Below are 24,343 nucleotides of genomic sequence, written 5' to 3'. Positions count from 1 at the left end.
AAAAAGATGGCCTGTGATCCACACACCAAAGAACCAATAAACAACAGTGGTGGCAACGAAAACAACCACAAAAGACCAAAAAATATTTTGTGTGTTCTGGACAATGGTAATTAGCTGTTGGTTGAATAGTTAACTTTAAGATGTACTCACCTCATTGGCTTGTAGCTAGAAACATCTGAAAAACTTAGTTTGAAATATACAATGCACAATCATTTTTTTCGTAGTTTTAAACAACTTTCCAAAGACTTCTCCTTGCAAAACTTCCACTTGCCTCCTCTTTGCAGGCCAGTTAAAAGAAAATTGGTGTCAAGGCATCTTCAGCACAACCTGGTTTGCAGAATCAGTGTTGCAACCCTGGCTAAGGGACACGAAGTAACATTTCCCACCAAGCCTGCTCACCTCTGCGTGGTGCTCCTCATTTTGTTGGAGAACTTCAATGACTAATTCAGCAAGACGTATTGTGTCTTCAAGCTTTTTGGCAGGAGTGATTAACCGGCCTACATTTTCTGTAGTACAAGAATTTGCGTTAAAATTCAGCGAAAGTGGCAGGCTAGCTTTGTGGCCATTCAACTAGTGGGTAAGAAATTCCAGATAGTTACCAAATTAAAAAAGTTTCATGCAAATGTTAAGTGCCATGTAATTAGTAGTGAGCAAACCATATTATTAGTGTCACCATTGTTATAATACATATTAGGAAAGAGCAGTGCTCCAGCTCCAAATTTGCTAATGAAGCTATATTAAGTCTGTGACAGCCCATTTCAAATTTAGTGACATTTTGTACACGCATTCTTTAAAGACAGCATGAATGTACTACCTTCTATCACTCTCTAGATTGTGTCCTTACTACTTGCAGTAGGATGATGTAAGGGAAGCTTAACCTTGACTGTTCTACATTTGTTTTTGATGTTGGTCACTGAACATTCAAATATCACACATTGGTTTTCATGACAGGCCTGTGTGTTGAACAGGTACTGGAAGGAAGGCTCCTGTTGAAAAAGCAGATTTAAATGGCTGTGTGTGTTTCCAGCTGACCAAGGAGGAGAGTACAAAAACAACTGGATGTTCAAGGGGTAATTATGTAGAAGGCAGGATAGTTATTAAAGGGACTATGGAATGTGGGCGTGGCCGTTTGTGCCACTGGTTGTGATGCTGGCATTTTCTCAGTTGAGCTACAATGATGTACTAAATTTTCTTTGCTTTTAATTTATCTTGTAAGGGTTGCGTTCTCACCCAGATCACGAGAAAATTGAGTCCTGGCTTTTGTTGCACCCTTTAAAGAGCTGAATTCCTAAATGCTTGGCAATACCACTATGTCGCAAAAAATTTCAAATTATTTTCCTTGTGGAAAACAGTCATATTTAAAACCCAAAGTTTTTCTTAGCCAATGAAATTGTCTGAGTTCAACCAGTCTTAATACACAGAGGGAACTGGTATATGACACTTAGCCCCTTTCAAATCTTGAAATCTCATGTGGTCCAATGGAAACAAAGGTAATCTCCCATAGTTCCACAAGCAAGAGTGCAGTGTTTGCAAAAGAACTGCTGAAACTTCATTTCTTCACCTGAAGCAGCAGGTGTATTTTGGCAGCAGTAAGTGTCTTAATAGAGAGAATTATTTAACACTTCATGGAAAGTTTTGTTTTGTTTTTACAACAAAATCACAGGAGACTGCTTATTCACAGTAACAAAATCTCATACTTTCCTTTCATGCATTTCTTGGCTAGGTGATGAACCCACCAGGTCATTTGTAATTTAGGATTTAATAATGACAAGTAAATTCAAAAAGTGCAATAAGTGTTCTGGCCAGTGAGAGCTAAGTCTTATTGAAGGGGAATGGCTGTAATTCTCCACCTGTTGGAAGTTTCAGTCTTAGCAGATCTGATGTGCAGATGGGCTGGCTCGACTCACATCAGTGAAAAGTCCATTACCTCTGTCATGTTCAGACAGAAGTGTGGCCAGATCTGGTCAGGAAAGAAGGGGAAGGTTGTAGGTAAGATAAGGATGCAGATTTGCTAGAGCGGAGCCAGCTCTCAGAAGAGGGAGTTTGGGCAATCCAGGTGCTGACAGCTCATTGCCTAGATCACAGCAACAGCTACTGGAAGATCTACTGAAGAATGAGTGACAAGACTGACTTGTGTGATTTGGGGGCATCTGAATTGACAGACTGTCATAATTCCATTAGTGGACTTTCAGGCATTTCAACAAACATACTGTGTATATATGTTGGGTAATATGTGTAGAGTGAGGTATTTGCATTTTGACGGCAAATATGCATAGGCTACTTTTTTTTTTTTACTGATTTTCATATTTACACATCAATTTGCAAATTCCCCATCCTATGCTTATTACCCATTCAACACATACACCCACATACACACATCACGCACTTACATACATTTTCTTGTAACCAGACAAGACTGCACATTAATACAAATCTGCAGGAAATCCCACTTTGGGGCACCTCTTTGATATGTCTTTCTTTATAAATACAAAGCATTGTCCTTTTGTGTGGGACACTCACCAAATCCAGGGGAATTCTGGCTGTATACGACGTATGATACAGAAAAGAAATAATTCCCACCAATATTTGATGCACAACTATGAAAAAAGTGGGATAGATTTTTATGTTTGGAGAAATCCAAGATGCTGAAGCTGGGACCACCTGAAGATTTGTTTTGATAGCAGTACTCTTAGATTGACTACAATATGTATCAACAGATACACATAAATTGTACCTGTGCACGTAGCGATTCTACGAATGTGCACATGTACACAGATACGTGTATGCCTGATGTATATATACAAACAGTATGTTTAATAAGACCTTTCACAATTTTACTTTAACACACAACTTTTAGAGTAAGCAGGTTAAGGATCCTTTCATCTAGAATAGCCGATCTGCCAATTAACCCATGTAGCCAGACTTTTTGTTTGCTCTTAATTAGGTGTGATTCCATTACCTAATGATCAAGCTACTTTAGCACTATTTTCCTATTCATTTTCCTAGCTAAATGGCAAAAATGGTACTAAAAGTGACTTCTCTGAGATGTTGTCTTTAAAGAAAATTTTGTGCAAAATCCTTCAGCACTTGCTCTTGCTCCCGACAGAGGTCAAGGAGAAGTTTGTGCTTAGAAATGATTTTTGGGTCACTTCTGCTGTCTTGGAATGTACCCCAATACTCCTATCCCCAAATCTTGCACTAGCTGGAGCACTGAGGGAAGGGAACTAAAAATACAGTATACTTAGGAAACGTTTCATACAACGGAATTGAAGCTCATAACATATAAAAATTATCATGCAAAATGTTATGCAACAACAATGTTATTTTGTGCTGACATTGAGATTTGAAAATGTTGCATATGTCAGACATTGCTAGACAAGAAAAATGTGGACATTTGGAAATAAATGCTCTCTTTCGAGTATCTTAAAACCTACAGGGTAGAACTTGAGAGCCTGAGCCTCAGCTTAATATTTGAAACCGAAACAAAATTTCAAGAGGAAAAGTGAACAGAAAAAGCAGACTAAACTAGAAAGCTGCTGAATAAAAGGAATGATAGAAGTTTACAGTACTTGATTTTGGCCTAGGCATGCCTTTGAACCTCTGATATAACAGGCTGGTCTGCTTTTGGGTGGGTGGAAGAGGAGGCCCAGGAGGCGGCCGGGGAGCTGCTCAGGTAGGTGAAGAGAGACGGTAAAAAAAAGACAAAGTGACTTTAACAAAGGGAGACAAGCACGATGACAAATTCTGAAAAGAACGATCAAACAAGCAAAAACAATAAAACACAAACGGAGAGCTGCTGCTGTCTCGGTGCTGCTCCAACAGCACATGGGGGTGGGGGTGACACTGTCTGACAAGAACTCTTACCAGCACCCACAGCGCCACCCTGACCGAGACGTTCAGAGGCTGAATGCAAACACTGGATACTTTAGCCAGATGGAGACACATGAGTGATGGAGGCAGCAGCATTGACCAAAAGAAGATAAGCTTTTGTACAACAAAGAACGTCTCTATGTTCACAACAGCTTCTTCCTTTCAGATGACCAGAAATAGGACTTGATGGATCAATAGTTGAGAGATCTGGCTTCTCATCTTCCCAATACTACCTGCTTTCTAAGGAACCTTGCACCTGTTTCTTAAATGTCTCTGTGCTTTAGTTTCCTCATCTGTCAGTTGAGTACATTAACATCTCTTCTGGGACCCTCGCCTCCCAGGGCTGCTAATCAAAGCAAATGAAACAATGTATGGGGCAGATTGCTGCACAGTCTAAGGTGCCTACAAATGCTTACTGCTACCTCCCCATTATGAGAAGGCAGGAATTAACTGCTTTGCAAAAGCAGATGAAGGGCCATTATTAGTTCAAGTGAGCTAGGAAATATTCTTGCTCCCTTTGTGGAATTTCAACATGTCAAAATCTGTCATTTCGGGGAAAAAAATGTGTGGTATCTGATTGTTTCCAGCTCATTTAATTATTTTCAATTTGGAACTCTCATGGCTTTTATATTGTGGGTTGAATCATATATAAAAACTTGCCAGCTTATCAAATATGTTACTTGCTATTCCAAATGTTAGAATACCATAATCAGCACTTGACCCATCTGTCATGTGGTTTCCAATATCAGCAGAGCAAACATCCTATAACAATAGCCTCTCTCTCAATACAGGCACAGAGCACTATCAACTCCTGCAATTCACTCTCTTTAATGAGCGTCTCATTAACCCTGGACCTGCACCTTTCTAATAGTTCCGGTTTATAAAGCAATCTGTACAGCAAGAGGGACACACACCATTGCCAAGTTTGCTTCTTAGTTTGCTTAAATGTTCAACTGGGAAAATGAATTTTACTGCAGGCATATAGGAAATGGAATTCTAGTGACATTAATAGAAAAAAAGATTGAGAAATATGGATAAATATAATATTCTGGCAGAACCATCTTTTAAAATCAAGAGTTGATGAGATCCTTTTTTTGCTAGACCGTGCCAATGTTCTGAATACAGGACAAAAAAAAATCTTTACCCATTTCTTCTTGTCTAAATTGTTTTGGAAAGATTGTGTGCAAATAGAATTTAGAAAAAAATATTTTTAAATGGTAACTATTTAAAGGAAGACAACTACTGATCTTTTAAAAAATACTAGAAAAAAGGACTCTACATTTTATATTTCGTTGACAGCACTGCTAAAAGTGAGGTACATCTCGGGGAATGTATCCTTACAACTCTTTCAATAAATGCATGCTCCCTGAGCACACACTTCACATGAAGACTCCTTATTCATTCTTGCCCTGATAACCAAGACTATGTATTTCATCTGGTGGCCGAGAAAACAACGCCTCCCCCTGCCCTACTCGTGGTTGAGCCACAACCCAAGAGGCAGCAGACACACATTTCAGCTCAATGGGTCTTGATGAGACATTCATAAAGGGATCCCCTGCTGCCAACTGTCTGTCCAGAATTCTGACAGTGAGGTTTGCCACCACAGAAAAACACGCTCCCTATTTTTTCCCTCACAGAGCAAAACAAAAACATCATACCTTGGTTTCCAACTTCATTTATCCAATTACCACTGCTCATGTTTACACAATTAAATCTGCTTGGCTTCCAGAGAGAGAGAGAGAGAGAGAGAGAGAGAAAGAGAGAGAGAGAGGCAGAGGCAGAGGGAGTTAAATGTGACTGGAAAACAAAAAGAGAATTCCTCTGTATGCACAACTAAGCCCAGGAAGAGAAGCATCCAGGAGCCAAAGACACTCCAGTTAGCCCTCAAATAACCTGACCATCTCTGGTTCCAGCGAGCAAATTGCCAGCCCTTGAAATATCATATGAGAGATGGATATGATTGATGGAAAGCCCACTTATTACCCAGTTGCAGCCTACTGATGGGTTGCTAAAGATGCCAGTGTTTGTAATATGCCATCACTTGAAAATCTAGCAGTTTGCAATGAATTGGAGGTAGGGGTGGATAAAAGCCCAAGAAGGAATACAAAGCTAAGCAGATACCCACAACCTGCTTTCTGGAATATCCTGCCTTCCTAAAATAGTGTCAACAAGGGCCAGATGTGTATGTTAAAATTCATCCTGATTTATCAGGTGGGACGCCCCACTGTATGTAGTCAAATGCCCTGAATCTCCACTGCTTGCCTTCAGAAGAGTCCATGTCCAGAACATTAGGAAGTATATGTTATTGAAGATCAGTGGAGGTATTATGGGGGTGATTTGCTCTACTTTTTTCACAGGGACCTTCTTTGTCTCCTTCACATAAGGACTTGGGTGGCCTATCCTGTCCATCCTACCACCAGAATTGTCTTGATTTTCTCTCCTACCTTGCAAGATGTCCTGCCCCCACACTGTTACCAAGGGGATGGCCATGTGACTCAGACCTCATCCTCACAGCTGTGGCTAAACCCTCCATGCCGTTCTTCAATTCCCGTCCTCTTGTGCACAGCATTCTCAATGTAGCAGATGTAGGGACCTCTGTAAAACACAGGTCTGAACTTGTTTCATTCCTGCTCAAATGAGGACCTTAGATAGCTCCCCTTCATAACAGGAGTTAGGCCTTTATATGTCCAACTTCTCCTCTGACAATACCTCACTTGAGCACTTAGGGTCCTGAATAACAGCAAATTAGGGAGTGGGCATATAAACTACTGGTTAAGATGCTCACATTCCACACTGGATTACTTGGGTTTGACTCTCTGCTCTGACTCCTAATCCCAGCTTCCTGCTAGTGCAGACCCTGTAGGGCAGAGGTGATGGTTCAAGTGACTGGTTTCTTCTAACTTCAGTGGGAGACCTGAATTGCAATTTTAGCTTTGGTCCTGGCCCAGACCTGGCCATTTTGGAGATTTAGGGGAGTAAACTAGCCCAAAGGAGCTCTCTCTGCCCCTCAGATAAATAAATAAATATTTGAGTCATCTTAAAGAAGTCTGTCAGCAGCTGTAGATTTAAAAGCACACTAAAATTCTTCAACAAGCCGGCGCCGTGGCTCAATAGGCTAATCCTCTGCTGTGGCACTGGCATCCCAGGTTCTAGTCCCGGTTGGGGCGCCGGATTCTGTCCCGGTTGCTCCTCTTCCAGTCCAGCTCTCTGCAGTGGCCCGGGAGTGCAGTGGAGGATGGCCCAGGTCCTTGGGCCCTGCACCCGCTTGGGAGACCAGGAGGAAGCACCTGGCTCCTGGCTTCAGATCAGCGCAGCGCGCCGGCCGCAATGCGCCAACCGTAGCGGCCACTTGGGGGGGTGAACCAATGGAAAAAGGAAGACCTTTCTCTCTGTCTAACTCTGTCAAAAACATAATAAAAAATAAAATTCTTCATCTATAGGAACAGTACAAAGGTTTCCTGTCTACAAGGGCCAAAAAAATTCCCTGTTTTTCCTTCAGCTATTAGAGATTTTAAGTTTGCAATGTTATTTTTTTAAAAATTTGCACTTTATTTGAAAGGCAGAGGCAGATATGTACACACACACACAGAGAGAGAGAGAAAGAGAGAGAGAGAGAGAGAGAGAGAGAAAGAGAGAGAAAGGCAGAGATTGAAATCTTCCACCTACTGCTTTAGTTCCCAAATGTTTGCAAAAGTCAGGGGTAAGCCATGCCAAAACCAGGAGCCTTGGAGCACAGTCTGGGTCTGCTATGTGCCTGGCAGAGACCCAACTACTTATTCCATCACCTGCTGCCCCACAGGGTGTGTGTTAGCAGGAAGCTAGAATCAGAAGCAGAGCTGTGACTCAAATCCAGACCTTTTCATAGCGGATGGGAGTATCCCAGGTAGCATCTTAACTTCTGTGACACAATCCTGCCCCTATTTTTTTTTTTTAAAGATTTTCTTGGTCTTGGCATTGTGGCATAGTGGGTAAAGACACTGCCTGTAATGCCAGCATCCTATATGGGCGCCAGTTCATGAATCAGCTGCTGTACTTCTGGTCCAGCTCCCTGCTAATAGTCTAGGAAAAGCAGTGGAAGATGGTGAAGGTGTTTGGGTCCCTGCTACGCTCGTGGGAGACCTGAAAGAAGCTTCTGGATTTCATCTGCTGGTTCACTCCCCAGATTGCTACAATGGCCAGGGCTGCATCAGGATGAAATCAGGAGCCAGGAGACACACCACGTGTGTCTCCCACGTGGGTGCAGGGGCCCAAGGACTTGAGCCATCTTGCAGTGCCTTCCCAGGTGCATTAGCAGGGAGCTGGATTGGAAGTGGAGTAGCTGGGACTTGAACTGGTATAGAAGGTGGTGGATTCACCTGCTATGCCATGGTGCCACTCAGATTCCTACCACCATCCCAGTTTGTTTTTTAATAGTCACTCCACATTGCAAGAATCTATCCAGATTTAATGGTACTACCTGTATCTAGCCAATCTTTAAAAAGGCTTTCTAAGCATACAGCCTTAAGCTGTGTGGACAGGATCTTGGAGCATGTGGAGGCATGCTGAATTTAGGCAAACAATGCCTCAAGGGCCAAGGAATACCCAAGTTCTTCTTGGGGGGAGGGGCAGCTCTTGACCTTCATGATGGCATCTGTAATGCTTGCCTGAGCTCAGTTCTCGTTTACTACATTGCTGTGGCAACTTGCATTTTCTCTTTGCTATTGTCATCCGATTTTCAATGCTGTTTCATGCCTGTATTCTTTGCTTTTCTGTCAGCTCTGTGAAGGTAGCAACCATGACTATTTTTGCTCATCGCACACTCCTCTGGTAGCTGGTATAGCTGTTGAGACTTATGGGGTATTTAACAAATAGATGTGTAACTAGAGACTGCTGAGTTCCATTTGAAATTTATGACAAAAAGATAATTTGACTGTCTCCTACATTCCCTGACACTTGAATTGCAATCCTTGGATGAGCGACTTCTTCATCTCCTGGGAGAGTGCTGTAAATGCAGATCCCTGGTCTTCACCTCAGATCTATTCAATCAGAATCACGAAGGTTCCCAGGGACTCATATGGACATCAAAGTTTGATAAGCACTGTTTTCTGGTCCATTCCTGAAATCAAACAATATTTCTACAGCATACATTCAGATCTGGAAGAATGTCCTTTTTAGTATTAATGAATAAATGCTCAGAACCAATATGTTTAATATAATGAGCATTTACTATGAGTCAGGCACTGTGCTGTGAGCTTTATTTGGAATGTGTGTTTTAATCTTCCCAACAAATCTGTGGGAGAGGAATCATTGTTAGTATTTTTCATAGGAAATAAAAGTGAGATTACAGAAGTTTAAAAATCCAGGGAAGCCAAGACAGTGATTTACAATTTTGGGTATGACACATCAAAGGTATTCAAGTAGGTTCTGAGACTGTGTTTTCTTTCTCCTTGTTTTAAAAATTATATACTTATTTATTTCAAAGGCAGAGTTAGGGAGAGATGGGGGAGAAATGGGAGGAAGGAGGAAGGGAGGGGGAGAGAGGGAGAAGGAGAGAGGAAGAGGTAGAGGGGGGGGAGGGGGGGAGGGAGGGAGGGATATCTTTGATTTGCTGGTTTACCCCCAGATGGCTGCAACAGCCAGGGATGAGACAGGTGCTGCTTTCAGGTCTACCACAAGGGTACCAGGGGCCTGGGAACTCAGGCCATCTTCCACTGCTTTTCCCAGGATCATCAGCAGGGAACTGGATCAGAAGTAGAGCAGGTAGATAGCTAACCATTGCCCATATGGGATACTGGCCTCACAGGTGGTAGGTTTATCCACCACACCAGAATCCTTCTTGGTGGCAGTGTTTGAAACATGTTTTTCCTTGCCCCCTTCACTTTTGGTAAAGCACAAAGCAGGTGTGAATTTACCAAGTAATTTGGGTTTGGAAACCTGATTTCTGCACCACTGAAACAAAAATGAAGAAAGGAAAAACATGCAGTCCTTAATGTATAAAACATGAAGTATGAGACGGTCCTCATCTTAGATGGTCTGGATCTCGCGGGGATGGGAGTCACACTCACTGGTCCTTTGGATGAGACCCAGGAAGGGACTGACTACACTGTGTGCTGGTGGGTATTGGAGCTTGATTGTCTCTTTTTCTCTTTAACAGGCCTAAGACCTGTAGGAAATTTGACCAGAGAAAAGGAAAGCTACAGAACATCAATACCAAAGAATGTGCTAGGAAGTCCTTAGCATGGGTTTGACCTGCCTTAGAAGGTTTGTGTCAGCTGAAGAGCACAAAAAGTTCATTGTCAATCTCAGAGAACCTCAACTGCCTTCAGGAAGACTTCTACATGGAAATATTTTTTTCTTAAATTTTTTTTGACAGGCAGAGTTAGAGAGAGAGAGAGAGAGAGAGAGAGAGAGAGAGAGGTCTTCCCTTTCCATTGGTTCACCCCCCAAATGGCTGCCACGGCCGGCGCGCTGCGCCGTTCTGAAGCCAGGAGCCAGGTGCTTCCTCCTGGTCTCCCATGTGGGTGCAGGGTCCAAGCATCTGGGCCATCCTCCTCTGTCCACCAGAGCCACAGAAGAGAGCTGGACTGGAAGAGGAGCAACTGGGACAGAATCTGGCACCCCAACCGGGACTAGAACCTGGGGTGCTGGCGCTGCAGGCGAAGGATTAGCCTAGTGAACCGTGGCACTGGCCCATATAGAAATATTTTTGACGATGATGTGGTCTCAGAAATAACTGCACTGTTATTTGGTAGTCCTCCTATGTTAAAAGGCATTAAGCACTTTTGTCCTCAACCACTGAATGAATGAATATTATCCTAGTGCCCAAGATATCAGCTGGAAAGTTGCATGGCAGAAAGAGACAAAAAAAAAAAAAAAAAAAAAAAAAAAGATGTTTGAATTTACCAAGACCTGAATTCAATTCCTGCTTGAGAAGTCACTTATCCTCATTGAATCTCCACTACTTTATCTATAAAATGGGCAATAATGAAGCCTTCTTCTGGGGATTAAGGTGAAGACTGAATCTGACCCTCCATGTAGAATCCTTAGCACAATGCCTGAGCCCATAGGTGAGTTGCCTTGCTCTCTGTCTCTCCTTTCTTTCTGTCCACCCATCCATCCATGCCTCTATCCACCTATGTAGCAACCCATTCACTCACTGCCCTTCCTGCTTCCTCCCTCTCTCTAGACCCCTCCCTCCCTCCCTCCCTTTCATCCATTCTTCCTTCTTTCCTTCCCCTCATCTACATCCAATCTAGCTATCTGCCTATTTGTATCTATCCGTCTATTTGTATCTGTCTATGTGTATCTATCTATTGCCTACATCTATCTATCATTCATGCCCTTCCCCCCTCCTTCCTCATTCACTCCCTTTGTTCTTTCCTTCCATTTACCCTCCTCTCAATCTAGCTATTTCTATTTAACCACTGTTTACCTGTTTCTACCTACTGCATACCTATGCATCCATCATCTATCTGTCTGTAAATCATCATCTGTTTACTTGTACAAATCCTTGGCAAACTGGAAGGCAAAAGTTGTTGCATTTCAAATTCCAGTAGAATCGTTATGATGCTTAGAAATTTATGCAAGTATTTAGCCAAGAATTGAGGCAAAACAGCAATAGCAGTATAGACTTTCTCAGAGTTTTCTGGGTTTAGAATGCATGATAGTTTCAATGGAAATGCATTTAAAATAATAGAATTCATTTGCAGGATTCACAGCTTTTCTTTCTAGCAGCCTTTTTTTTTTTTTGATCTTGTAATTAAACCGAATATTTCGTTTCTAATAAAGTCACCAGACTAGAAGTTGAAGTCCACTGAAATGTCATCTGCAGACAGAATCTTGCAGACATTTAAAGCACAGTGCATTAAAGGACTCAGGAGCTGTTCCTCTTCCAGTCACAAACATTCTACCCTACCCCAATGTGAACACCTACCTCCAGTGGTGCCCTGCTACCTCCGGAAAGTGGGGGAACGCGACCAGTACAAAGATAATGTCAAAGAAAAATGGCCATAAAAATTCACTGGGAGCAGGTACTTGGAAGTGCTTCCTTGGTGTGTTTGAGTCTCAGGGCTGCAGACTAGAATGCACAATCCAGTAGCATCAAGTCGCTTTAAAATTATAGTGACTTTCTTATGAATGAATCTTCTGGCCAGCTTCCTTTGCCTTCTACGAGCTTACAACATGGAACCCTAGAATGTGTGCAGAAGCTCGGTCATAGGTTGGGGGAAAACGGTTGTAGACGCTCTGCCCAGGACATTTTCCCATATTGCAGGGACTGGTGAGTCTGGGATGTCTTTATCTTAGCCTCATGTTTGTGTTTTTTAGAAAACTGAATGATTGATGGCATACATTTTATAATAGAAATTATTTCCTACTTAAAAAATGTTACTACATGTCCATTTCTGTATTTGTGCCCTAGTCCCTAAGGAAATTGAAAAGAGAGGCAGAAGGCAAGAAAAAAATTGAAGATGAGGAAAGAAGTACTTGTGATTATGACTCTGAGACTGGATATGCGTAGGGGAGGCCCAGTATTGGCTTCAAACCAATCTCTGACCTTAGCTTTGACATTCCATTGTACTCTATTCTTCATCTTCAATCCTTTCTTTGCAGTGTTTTTTTTTTCCTGTTGTGTAAATCACCAAACTCTCTCCTTGTTTGAAGAGATTTTGATTGGTTTCTGACACCTTTGGAGGTGAGACTTATGGAATCGTTCCTCTGAAAACCCCATATGCAGGTGAAAGTTTGCATCGCTTCCAGGTTAAAAACCTTTGGGCCTTGAGTTGCAATCAGAAATCTGCAATCTTTCTGCATATCAAGGCTTTTCAGAGCTTGCTCCCTGCCAACCTTGCCATCATCAGCAGTCACACAATTGTCATTGAATTCTGTTCTGCAGCTATACTAAATTGTAGGTTAGTTAAGAGTGTGGATTCTACCTGGGCTCAGATTCTGACTCTATCACTTATGATTCTGAGTTGCTTTTTAGCTCTCTGCCTCAGTTTGCTAAGCTTCAAAATGGGAACAATATCTCTCACATAAGGGGTTTTGAAGGTTAACTGAATTAATACATAGCAAGAATTTAACCACAACTGACACATATTACACACTGTGTAAACCTTAGTTACTTTTATTAACTGCACAGTTTTCCATATGTACATACATTACTCTCTGTCTAATATATCTTTCTACTCCTCAATTCCAGTTCCCCTTAACTGGCTGTAATTCATTTTCAAGATGCAGTTTGAGGGGCTGGCACTGTGGCATAGCGAGTTAAGCCACTGCCTACAGTGCTGGCATCCCATATGGGTGCCAGTTCTAGTTCGGCTTCTCCTCTTCCGATCCAGCTCTCTGCTATGGCCTGGGAAAGCACTAGAAGATGGCCCAAGTCCTTGGGCCCCTGCACCCACATGGGAGATCCTGGAAGAAGCTCCTGACTTCGGATTGGCACAGCTCTGGCCATCGCTGCCATTTGGGGAGTGAACCAGCGGATGGAAGACCTCCCTCCCTCCCTCCCTCCCTCTCCCTCTCCCTCTCCCTCTCCCTCTCCCTCTCCCTCTCTCTTTCTCCGCCTCTCCTTCTCTCCATGTAACTCTTTCAAATAAATAAATAAATCTTTAAAAAAAAAAAAGATGCAGTTTGAGCCTTATCACCTTGAGTAGATAAGTTGATTTCCATGATTTTCTGACACTATCCTATTCCTCTTATATTTAACTCTACCAGCAGACGTTATGGTGCAGTGAACTTGGACTTCACACATAGGCACCATTTACACAAATGTTTCAAAGGACCAACAGCTGTTTTCCTCTGGTTTATACAGAGTAGGCTCCTACTAAGCACTTGTTCAGTGACTAAATGAATGAATGAATGAGTGAATAAATGAATGTCTTCCTGTTCAGGGAAAGGAAGTCTCACCTGTCTTGAATATAGGCTTGGGAGTCTTCAAATACATGCACCACTAATCCTGTGCTTGGCACAAACTCAAAAATGCTTTCTGAATTGTCTGAATGCACTCAGCTATTAACCTTGAAGACATGATCACCATTTTTTAGGAATTCCTTAGATCTTAAAAACAATGATCACTACTATACATTTAGGAAAGTTTTAAGTCAAAACTCTCTTCGAAATAAGTTCAGAAATTTGGGGACCAAACCAGAAGAAATTTTCCAAAGCCAGGGATCTCTCCAAGAGCTTTCCTCTTAGACAGTTTCCACGAACAAGCTTGGTTCTGTCACCCTGTCTGTGCTTCCTGCTTCATCACACAACACACACGAGAACACACGGACACAACTTCTCTCTGTCTGGGCCAATAAACATTCATCAAAGAACACAAAATTCTCAAGGGGGCAGAAAAACAGAAAAGAGAAATGAAAAACAGAAAGGAACATTCGTTTGGCTCAGGAACTTCAGGAAAAAAAAAATGCTCATGAGGCCCTATCACTGGCATCCTGAAATGAGAGATGAAATGAAACTCTGCAGCAAACCAGAATTCTGTTCCTTGAAAGCTTATGCCTTTATGGAAATTCTGCTCTATAAAGGTCAACATTGAATGGGCATGAGATGCATTTAGACAGCACAAATTAACTCCTTAAGTATTATTGCAACTCCACATCGCTCACTGGGAGTACATAACTTAAGGAGCTATTAAAAACAAAAACAGAAACAAAAAAACTGAATATAACTCAACAGTCCTGATAATTTATAATGCAAATACAATTGGTTCACCTGCATCCTTCTGATTCTCTATTTGAAAGAGAGAGCACAACAAGGAGAGAAGAGAGAGAAACAAGAACACATATGCAGGATTAATGAGCAAGTGGACCAAAATGCCCCCCACTTATGTGTGATACATGACATTGGAAAGAAAAAGTTGCCCTTGGGTTCCCACCGCCCCGAAGTGTGGGGGCCAGCAAAAAAAGGCTCCTTCACGGAGGTGGAAAGTGCTGCACAAATAGAAAATTAGTAAAATTAAGTTTAATGTGAAATCAAGCTATGAAACATACACAAACTCTCCAAGTGACAATTAAGTCAAATGTTCTAGCCAGAGCTTAGAGGACAAGGACAAATCAAAATCTCCAGAGAGAACAAGGGAAAGCTTCTCAGCTTGAGAGAGAACAGACAGGAGGCATCTAAGTTCTAAATTTTACAGAGAATGGACCACCTCGTGCGATCTCACACCCATAATCATTTGACATCGTAAACATGGGAAAGAAGGCATGACTTTGCCTCAAATGTGACACCTAACACATTGCTCCCCAGCCTAGCTGCTACCTTTGGATTGTGTACCAGTGACAAGCACTTTACAAATTGGGGTTACACACAAGCAAAGTAAAAATGCATTCAGGTCACAGACAGAGAAAAACTGAAAAACTTACAGACAAATCTGAGTTTATCACAAACAAATGGCTTAATTGTCTAACCTGTTTTTAGGTTGCTAAAAAGTGACTGGACTTCTCACACTGGGTTTCACAGACAGAACCAACAGACAAGCCAATGCTATAAAACTTGAAGCAAGGAGAGTGAGTTGGTTTGGATCTGGATTTTCTTGAGATAATGAAAACAGAGAGAGTGAAGACAGCATGGTGAGGAGGTGGTAGGTACTCACGAATGGTTAAATCCATCACTTGGGAGGCCAAGCAGAAGACAGGATGCTCATACATTTCTCTCTTTTTCCCTATAAAAGAGGATTTGGGCATGCAAGAGGCTTAGGTCAGAGGTAAAGAGGTTAAAGGTCACAGGTTAGAGGAAAACGTTACATTAGCTCAAAGGAAAATAGCCACAGAGTATTTTGGGATAAACACAGGATAAAAGAAAAAGGAGCTTCCAAATTGGAGATCTACTGGATTAACCATTCAGCATGCCGTGAGTCACGAGAGAGATTGTGACCATGATTTTACACGTCTCTTTAGAGCTGTTTGCAAGAATACAATGACCAAAAACATCATGAGTAAAGGGAAACAGAATTTCATTGATTTAAGGCTCCAAGATACTAAGGATTTCAGACTTTAGTATCTAAGGCTCTTGAGGTATTTCTTCATAAACATAGTCTCCAGCAATATTACTACAACGTCTTTCTGAGATTCTCAGATAACTAAGCTGATAATACTCAGAGAGGGGCTCAAATATAAAAAATGGAAGATTTCTTTTCTGAGAGTAGGATCAGAGCCTTGTAAAAAGAAAGCTGTCTGGTAGTAATATCTTTCGAGCTGCAAGATCCCAGCCTATGGTGGACTATGTTCATGAAAGAAAACCTGATACATGCAGCCAGAGGATGTTGGGTTGTCTGAATTAACAATCCCAGCATGCTTTGAAATTGATGTCTCAGCCACTTTTGTAGAGGTCACGTCAAAAAGTGGCTGAGCCAATCACGGACAAAGAAGGAGAGAAGCGGAAGAGAGCAGGTAGTGTGGAATGAGGTACTTCTCTGAAAAGAGAGTTGGAAAAAAAGGATTGGTTTCTTCAAAGAATCCCCAGACCTAAAAGTCACAGTGCAAAAGATAATTAACACAACCAAGAAGAATTGAGGCACAAAAGGAAATTACAGACCAGCTGATCTACTTTGGAAACGAATGCATTTTTACTTACAGATCTTAAAGTTTGTTTTTGGATATATTTATCTGAAAGAAGAGAGCAGATCTTACCAAAAGACTCATAATAGCTAGAGCAAGACCTATGAGGCAGCAGCCATGGCCATCAAACGTTTCTTGATCCCATCCCATCTCTGGGCTTGCCTAGAATTATTAGGTACCGGGTCAACTCTATCGAATGCAACCAATCATTATGTCCTGGGACAGTGAATGCTGGAACAATTATTTGCTGATATAGTCCTTTAACAATCTTCTTGTTCCTCTATTTTTGTCACTCATTACCAAGTCAAGAGTTGATAAAACATCCTTTTAGTGCCCAATTCTTAAGTGTTTCTCCCTGGATGCATAACAATGAATTCATTACCACTGGTACACAATTTGCATTGTCAGACAGACAAAAATTGAGAGGGAGGACACCTATTATACAGAACACTGCAAATTTGACACAATCTTAAACTCAACTCTCTAAGGAAACAAGGACTTTGGCAGGGGAAATGATGAGGTCTGGGTGGTTGGTTAGTTTTTGGTTTTCAGTTTCATTTTTTTTTCCTAGTCATATCCTGACACAGACATTGTACAATCACCGGTTTTAGTCAGGTGTCATGTTTCCCATGTGAGAGAACATCAGATTCCAGAATGCAGACACATCAAGTTTGCACACAGAACTTCCACATTTATACACTTACACCACTGGTCATGTTGGGTGTGGTTTTCAAATCACCCTACAGCAGCCAACAGGGTAACAATGAGAAGTGATTAATATCTTTGTGAATGAATAGGTCCCAAAGAACCATGCTTTCTTCACTAGAGTTTACTCAAAGTGCCTTGTGGGTGGTATTTGCTCATCAGTGACTAATTCAGCGGGAGAATGTAAACTAGCACCCTAGGTCTTGAGTGACAAATAGGATTGTGACCCAAGGCCAACCCGGAGCCACTGGAGATGGCTCAGCACTAAACTGCCATCCAGTTTAAAACACTACCAAATGCCAAAATACTTTCAAGGGGCGAGAAAGAGGCAAGCAGAGCACTGAGGCTGTTTTCTTCATTTCTCGTCTTACTGCCAATGCTATCAGCAGTGGACAAGAGAGTGTTCCGCTTTCCTCAACTTAAAGAATGTAGCAACCTACAGAACTCTTCACAGGAGAACATCAGCCACGGAGCAGATACTTTGGACCAATACAGACTCTTGGTAGGGCCTTAGGTATTTGGTAACATCCTGTATTGACTATTCCAACAAAGGCTGTTTCCTGAACTCCTGTCCTTTAATTCATCAGTTTGGCCAGTCTACCTTTTAAGCACTTTCAGTGTGAGCCTAACATATTCAGCTGGACCAATGTTTTTTGATGCCCATCAGATAAAAAACACACTTCCCCAGGGATGCGTTTCAAATTTAAGTTCAAAGCTGGGGACAGAAGAGTGCCTTACCTTCAATTTTGGCATACTCTGAGAGCCTTGAATAGTTGACCAAAGCAGCCTGCTCTAAGCATTTGCGAATGACTGTTTTTACCTCTTCTTGTGGCACTGGGGTGACAATATCTTTCATCAAAACCTTCAGGAAGAAAAGGAAAGGGATGATTAAGAAGACTCAGACAAATCTGTCCCTCATTTATACTTCTCAAAGAGTTCACATTTAAAATCAGTTGTGAATGCCTACTTCTATCTTTTTTTTTCTTTTTTTTTTGACAGGCAGAGTTAGACAGTGAGAGAGAGAAAGAGAGACAGAGAGAAAGGTCTTCCTTTTTCCGTTGGTTCACCCCCCAAATGGCTGCTACGGCCGCCGCGCTGTGTCATTCCGAAGGCAGGAGCCAGGTGCTTCCTCCTGGTCTCCCATGCAGGTGCAGGGCCCAAGCACCTGGGCCATCCTCCACTGCCCACCCGGGCCACAGCAGAGAGCTGGACTGGAAGAGGAGCAACTGGGACAGAATCCGGCACCCCAACTGGGACTAGAACCCGGGGTGCCAGCGCCGCAGGCAGAGGATTAGCCAAGTGAGCCACGGCACCAGCTACTTTCTTCTATCTTAATCCTGATAGAGAATCCTGGTCAAACAGAAAGTACCAGAATTACAGGGTACAGTTAGGAGAGCAAAGCCTGTCCACCAATTCTCCACCAATCAGAGGAGGGCTAAGAACACATTTCCACTGCATCCTATGTGAGAGTCTAGGGATAACATCTACAATTTTGATAGTTTCTTCACTTTTATTCTTTAAAAATTATAAATGAGGTCATTCAATCACAGGATTTTAATAAAATTATGTTCATGTATATATGTAGTCTGTCTTTTACTTTCTTTCTTACCCTTTCCAAGAGCGAGAGAGTAGCTTTTAAAGCACCTTCAGGTCGACCAAATGGAAAGCAATACCTAAAAAAGACACAGAATTCTTCAGGTTGCCCAAATCGATTACATTTTAGCAAGAAATATGCTTCAATTCGATTCCTATAGCAACTCTCTCTGAGGAATGGAAAATGCTTTTTATTTTGTCACGTTGTGTTATGTTAATCTGAATTCACACCATATATGTGTGTATATAATGTATATATGTGTATGTGTGAATAATGACTAAAGAGGGACTCTGCAAATGTCTGCAGCAGCAAAGAATATTTAGAGTGATGACATAAGGCTGTGTTTAGACTTCTATTGTGAAGGAGAACTATTGGTTAGCTCAAACGAGACCTTCCGTGCTTTTATAGAGACCAGCACTTAAAAAAAAAAAGTTGAAACAGGCTGAAATTCAAACACACTTACTTAAATCTCCATACGACTCATATAATGAAACTTCAGTAAGTTCAGGGAAGAACATTCTATAATGTTAAAACATGAGTTTATTTTGATGCAATGAAACATGAAATCTGGGAATAGTTTTTTTCATAGTATGTACTTCCATCAACTTTTAGAAGACCCCCCAATATGCACAGATTTCCAGTTTTTTGGGTGCCAGAATAAACTTATCTTTTGATGCCATTTTCCACAAACTTTTTGAAGTTCCCTAACACGTGGAACAGATGAATGTCTTTAGTGCAAATTCTTAATTCTGGTAACTGTCCTTCCTTGCTTCTAGTTTTTCCTTGTTATGGGACTGTCTGTTATTATTAATGCATTTAAATATCATGTATGATCAATAGAGGGCTATCCATTAAGTTCCTCCTCAATCAAATGGAGTAAATGATAGCCCAGGTAGAACTACGTCAGGGAAAAACAAGAGTTCCACTGGCTGTTTTGGCTGCCAGGGACTCTGCAAAATACCATTTAAGAGATAGAGACCCATGGGCTACTTAAATTCAGACTATCCTATGCACATTCCCACTTCTTCTCACAGGCTGGGTGACCCCAGACAAGTTCCTTAACCTGTCTCAGCACTGTTTTACTCCTTGTTTAATAAGGCATGGTAATCACTGCCTACCAAGCTGTTCTGAGAATAAAAACTCAAGTTAATACTTCTTCAGCCTCCAGTCCTGTGTCTGGCCTATAGGGAGTGTTTCAGAAATCAGACTGGCTATAAAAGTTATTACTGCATCTGTGTAAACCTTTCAGGATCTCAGCAGGACTCTAATTCTTTCCCCAAGGGAGAAAAGGGATATGGGTTTAAGGTTCAAATCAGGACGTGCTGTTCCAGTGTGGGGAGTAGATACGACCCAGCCAGGCTGAGCCTACTTTCCCTCTCTCTCCACGTGGCCACTACTCCAGCTTCTGAGGGAGAGAATGAGCAGACACTCCTGTGGGTACCAGTGCCTTCCTTCTCTGTTCACTGTTTTCAAAAAATTGTTTATTTAGGAACCTTGCAGAAGCTTCAAATTCAGCTTCTTCCAGTTGGGTGATGCTGAACGTTAACTTCTACATAGAAGGCTTTCTTAAAATTAGAAATAAAATGAACTGAAGACTATGAAGTCTCCTAATGATCATGGAGCCAGGTCTGGCAGGTTTTCCTTTTCCAGTTATTTCTAAACAACCACCATATCACAGGGTTCGCTTTGGAAAATCCGGCCCTTTACTGTCCCTTCCCGGTCTTGCCCTCCCCCAAAGTCCTGAATCCCAGATCCTTACCTAAAATGTGTTATCTGATTTTCCAACAGAACCCGGAGTCTCTCCTTGATTTCTTCAAAACGTTCCTTTTCTTCAACAGTCACAGTTCCGATTCCATCGGGCCTAAAAGAAGACATGTCGTGAAGTGACGGGAACCTCATATGCTGACACCATCAAATCAAATCTCTAGCAGGAGGAACCTGTCCGTTTCAGAAGAGGCAACAGCAGTGATCGATGTGACCTCGGGAGAAGCCCCGTCACCCAAAGCTTGCTGCAAAAGGGGCTGGGCTGTTTTGGAGACACTGCAGAACCGTAGCTCATTCCTTGCCAAACGCTCAAGTAGTGTTTTGCTGATTAAGTCCACCTCTTAGACCTGTCCTGTTTCGCTCCTTGCCTTAAAATTCACGACAGCTGGCATGAACTGGTGGGGAAGCCAACGGCCAACTCCTTTCTTCGCTGGGGCAGGCATTCACATGGGCCACATCTATAAACGGCATCACTTGTCTCTCCAGTAAATGCTCTGGTTTTAGACCCTTGTATTGTGCCCATGAGAGTCAGGGGTCTTGTAATTGTCTGTCTTGCCCAGTGTTAAACATTCTTAAGTGCCCCCTTTCCAGCTTATAATGACCAATGTTCAGGTTAATTTAAGCACTCATGTAGTAACTGAAGAACAAACATGTTTTCCAATCTATTGCAAATTATTTTCCAAACTATTGCAGACTGTCAAAGAAAGAAGGACCCCAGCATAGCTGAGTGCAGCTTATTCTGTGTCACAAGTAGGTGCATATACATTTCCCCTATTTATCACGGGCCATTCAAGTTGAAAATATAAAAGGAGGCTGCATATTTATAGCCCAAATTTATCTGTGCCAAATTAGACACAGGATAATCTGACCCATTCAAAGATTTCAGCTTCCCAGATCTCGTACTGACTTGTTTTGACTACTGGCTGAGCCAGTTTGCAGATTGGTGTGTCACCATGAAACTTCTATTGGAACATTCTTCAGTTTGCAAATGCAAGTCATGTTGAGACCAAACAAATGGTCTTATTTATAGGCCTTCTCAAGGATCCAGCATAAGTTGGGAAAATCCTTTATACCAGACCAGTCTGACTGCACAAAAGACTTGGCGAAGGATAGCAGTGTACCTCCTGTTAGGGGTTAATTGGTCAGCTTCTTTTCCTTTTAAATAATAAAAATGCCCTATTTGAAAAAAAAATGAGAAAATATCCCCTCTCTCACTTGACAAAAATTACCCACAAATACTCAAATCTCGTTCAGTCCACTTCTTCACATTCCTCCAAATTTAAAGGGGGGAAAAAAGAAAAATGATATGTATCAGGTAGGCTGTGGAATCTGGGAATACGCCCCACATTCCAAATTTTCTGCACAGATCTCCAACATTAACTTACAAATCTCTTCAAACATTTTTAAAACATGAAGTATCCATGAATATGTAGTTATATTTCAGGATGAACTTACTGGCCCACAGAAAATACACCTGGCCTGACACTTTCTTTGCTAAAATCCCAAGCTTCTATACAACTCAAGCAGTAGTTTTCAATTCTGTTTATATAAAATTCAGTTTGCTGATGCACTGCACACACGTTCATGTGCTTGGAATGTACACCCACACAGTTGTTGAGGGAGACCAGGGGCCAAAGAATTTTGTTTCTGAGTAGGGAATCAACCTGAAGAAAAATGCTATGAAATACAATTTACAGTTCAGGAAGGGGCTCAAAGATCACAAGCCAAAGCATGGAAACCATTTAATGTGGACAGAGCAAGTATGTCTGCGGCCATTCCTAGAGGATAAACCTCTTAATGAATAAAATCATCCATTCATTACCTAACAAGCCCTTTAAGGTAATTAGAAGGCAGCTTTTTGATTTGCATTTGAAATGGTAAAAATCAAACATTTGGTGTGTCTAGCCTCTCAGTTAATTCTCACCACAAAGGATATTACTACAAATATAGAATTTGATTGTCTTTTTCCTTTTGTTCTGATGATTTGTGTTGCTATACTCTCTTAAATTTCTCCTTGATCGCCTAGGTTGGTGTGAATAGTTTTATTTTAAAACAAATAAAACCAACTAATCTTATTAAGCTTGCAAGGCATGTGGTACAAAGTTCACCAGCAAAAGCAGGTGATAAAACAAATCACAAATTTGACATTGAATGCAAATTTGTTTGTAATTGCCCGAGTGCTTTGAATGGTACTGCTAACTGGATGCAGTTTTACAAACCGAAGGAGAGACAGGTCAGGAAGAAAAATCTGTCAAAGATCACAGGTTGTAATTGTATCAATTAAAAAGCAGAAGTATCCTTTTTTTCCGGGGAGGGGAGAAGCTTGATTTCACAGAATTATTTTTGAAAATTCTGTCAAACATTAACTTCTTTTCCATTGACTCCTATATTTTTTTCATCTTTTCTGTACATGTTTAGATAGATCTCTGTAGAGTTGCCAACTGAAAAAAAAATTCTGCTTGAGTATTTTGGGGAACACTGTTTTCGCAGAAGTGAAGCAACAAAATAATTTTTCTAGAGCAGTGGCCCTCAACATTGAGCATACCTCAGAGGCACCTGTGGGCTTGTGACAGCCGGATGCCAGGCCCAACCCAGAGCTGCTCATTCAGTAGCTGCAGGGTGGGGTCAAGAAATGGTGTTTCTAAGAAGTCTCTTGCGATACTGGTTCCAGCACAGCAATTTGAGAGTCACTGTTCTAGAACCAACCAACCACAGATAACTAAATAAATAAGTGAAAAGTGGTGATTTCCATCAGCTAAAAGAGTATACTTGATCCAGGGTTCTCCATTTCCCTTACGTAGTGAATCAGGAACCAGAGGATCACCTGCGCGGGGTACATGGTCCACTTACTTATTCTAGAAGTGGCCTTTGCACCATTTCCAAGGTGCCGTTCCTAGCAGTGCTGGTTACAGAATAAACAGCAATAGCAGAACTGCACTGATGTCTTTCTGAAGACATGCTTTTGTGTTTTTCTTCTTTGGAAACATTTGGGGGTGATTCTATAATTGTCATAAAACTGGCTCTGCATCTTGTTCCTCTCTCAATATTTTTCACACTTGAGGAGTTACAAAGATGGAGAGGAGAGGAGAGATGAAGGATTTGAAACAGATAGCTAGAAAATTCTAGACTGAGACGCGTCTTCATGTGAAACACAAGCCTAGGAGCCCGAATCTCTCACCCTCTCATTTCCTGACTGTGCAGGTTCTGCCCCTTTTGTTTTTAACGTCGCAACACCCACCACCACTTCCTAACAGCTCCTGACTTTGCAAGGAAAGACCTCAGTTACACTCTGGGTTGTTGCGGGCGAGAGTAAATCAAAGGGTGTATTCTTCCACATCATGCTGAAGGGACGTCTAGAGTCAGCTCCTTTTCAGGACTACTGCACATTGAAGCTGGACTGTGATTGAAACTCAAAGCTCTGGATGCTGTCTTTGGAAATGTTCACATTGGGTAAAAGGCGCTAGAAAATACAAGTGGAACTTGCATGTCCCAGCAGCTGTGCCTTACCCAGGCTGTCGTCATAGGTCAGGGGTTTTTGATTTCAGAGCTGCATTTGTAAGGCTCCCAGGCCCTTCTGACACAGTTAAGGGCTGATACCCACTATTTGCTCCTGCTTCCTACTCTTCTGGATCTGCTTTGATTCCAGCTCTACCCTCCCTTTCTTTGCATCCTCCCAATAATAGCTCTTTTCTTTGGACTCTTCCAAAGTTAGTTTTTGATACGTATATTGATACCCCTCCTTCTCCCTGCTTCCAATTTGAGTAGTTGTGATGCCTCTGAACTAGCTTTAGAAACACACACACACACACACACACACACACATGAAAATGCAGCCCCTAGTCTCCAGATCCCCCTAACTGCACACTGG

At 41.8% G+C, this 24,343-nt stretch overlaps 1 protein-coding gene across 14 annotated transcripts in view; it reads right to left on the bottom strand.

The window, feature by feature from the left end:
• Positions 1–24,343, bottom strand: part of CADPS (calcium dependent secretion activator) — a 519,824-nt gene that overhangs the window by 100,714 nt on the left and 394,767 nt on the right. For 4 of the 14 annotated variants that reach the window (XM_051851515.3, XM_089305485.1, XM_089305480.1 and 1 more), the window contains exons 14-19: positions 20,471–20,572; positions 18,727–18,790; positions 17,856–17,979; positions 15,449–15,517; positions 14,569–14,586; positions 400–506 (exon numbers count right to left, since the gene is read on the bottom strand). In XM_051851515.3, coding sequence (XP_051707475.1) covers positions 400–506; positions 14,569–14,586; positions 15,449–15,517; positions 17,856–17,979; positions 18,727–18,790; positions 20,471–20,572 — 484 coding nt within the window. The remainder of the gene's footprint in view (positions 1–399; positions 507–14,568; positions 14,587–15,448; positions 15,518–17,855; positions 17,980–18,726; positions 18,791–20,470; positions 20,573–24,343) is intronic. The other 10 variants (XM_051851514.3, XM_051851517.3, XM_051851513.3 and 7 more) reach the window with 3 other exon arrangements.

The sequence above is a fragment of the Oryctolagus cuniculus genome, chromosome 10 (assembly GCF_051225735.1).
Source record: "Oryctolagus cuniculus isolate XC-2025 breed Fujian yellow rabbit chromosome 10, ASM5122573v1, whole genome shotgun sequence".
Lineage (NCBI taxonomy): Eukaryota > Metazoa > Chordata > Mammalia > Lagomorpha > Leporidae > Oryctolagus > Oryctolagus cuniculus.
The sequence above is the reverse complement of the archived record's forward strand: the minus strand, read 5'-3'. Positions and strand labels throughout refer to the sequence as shown.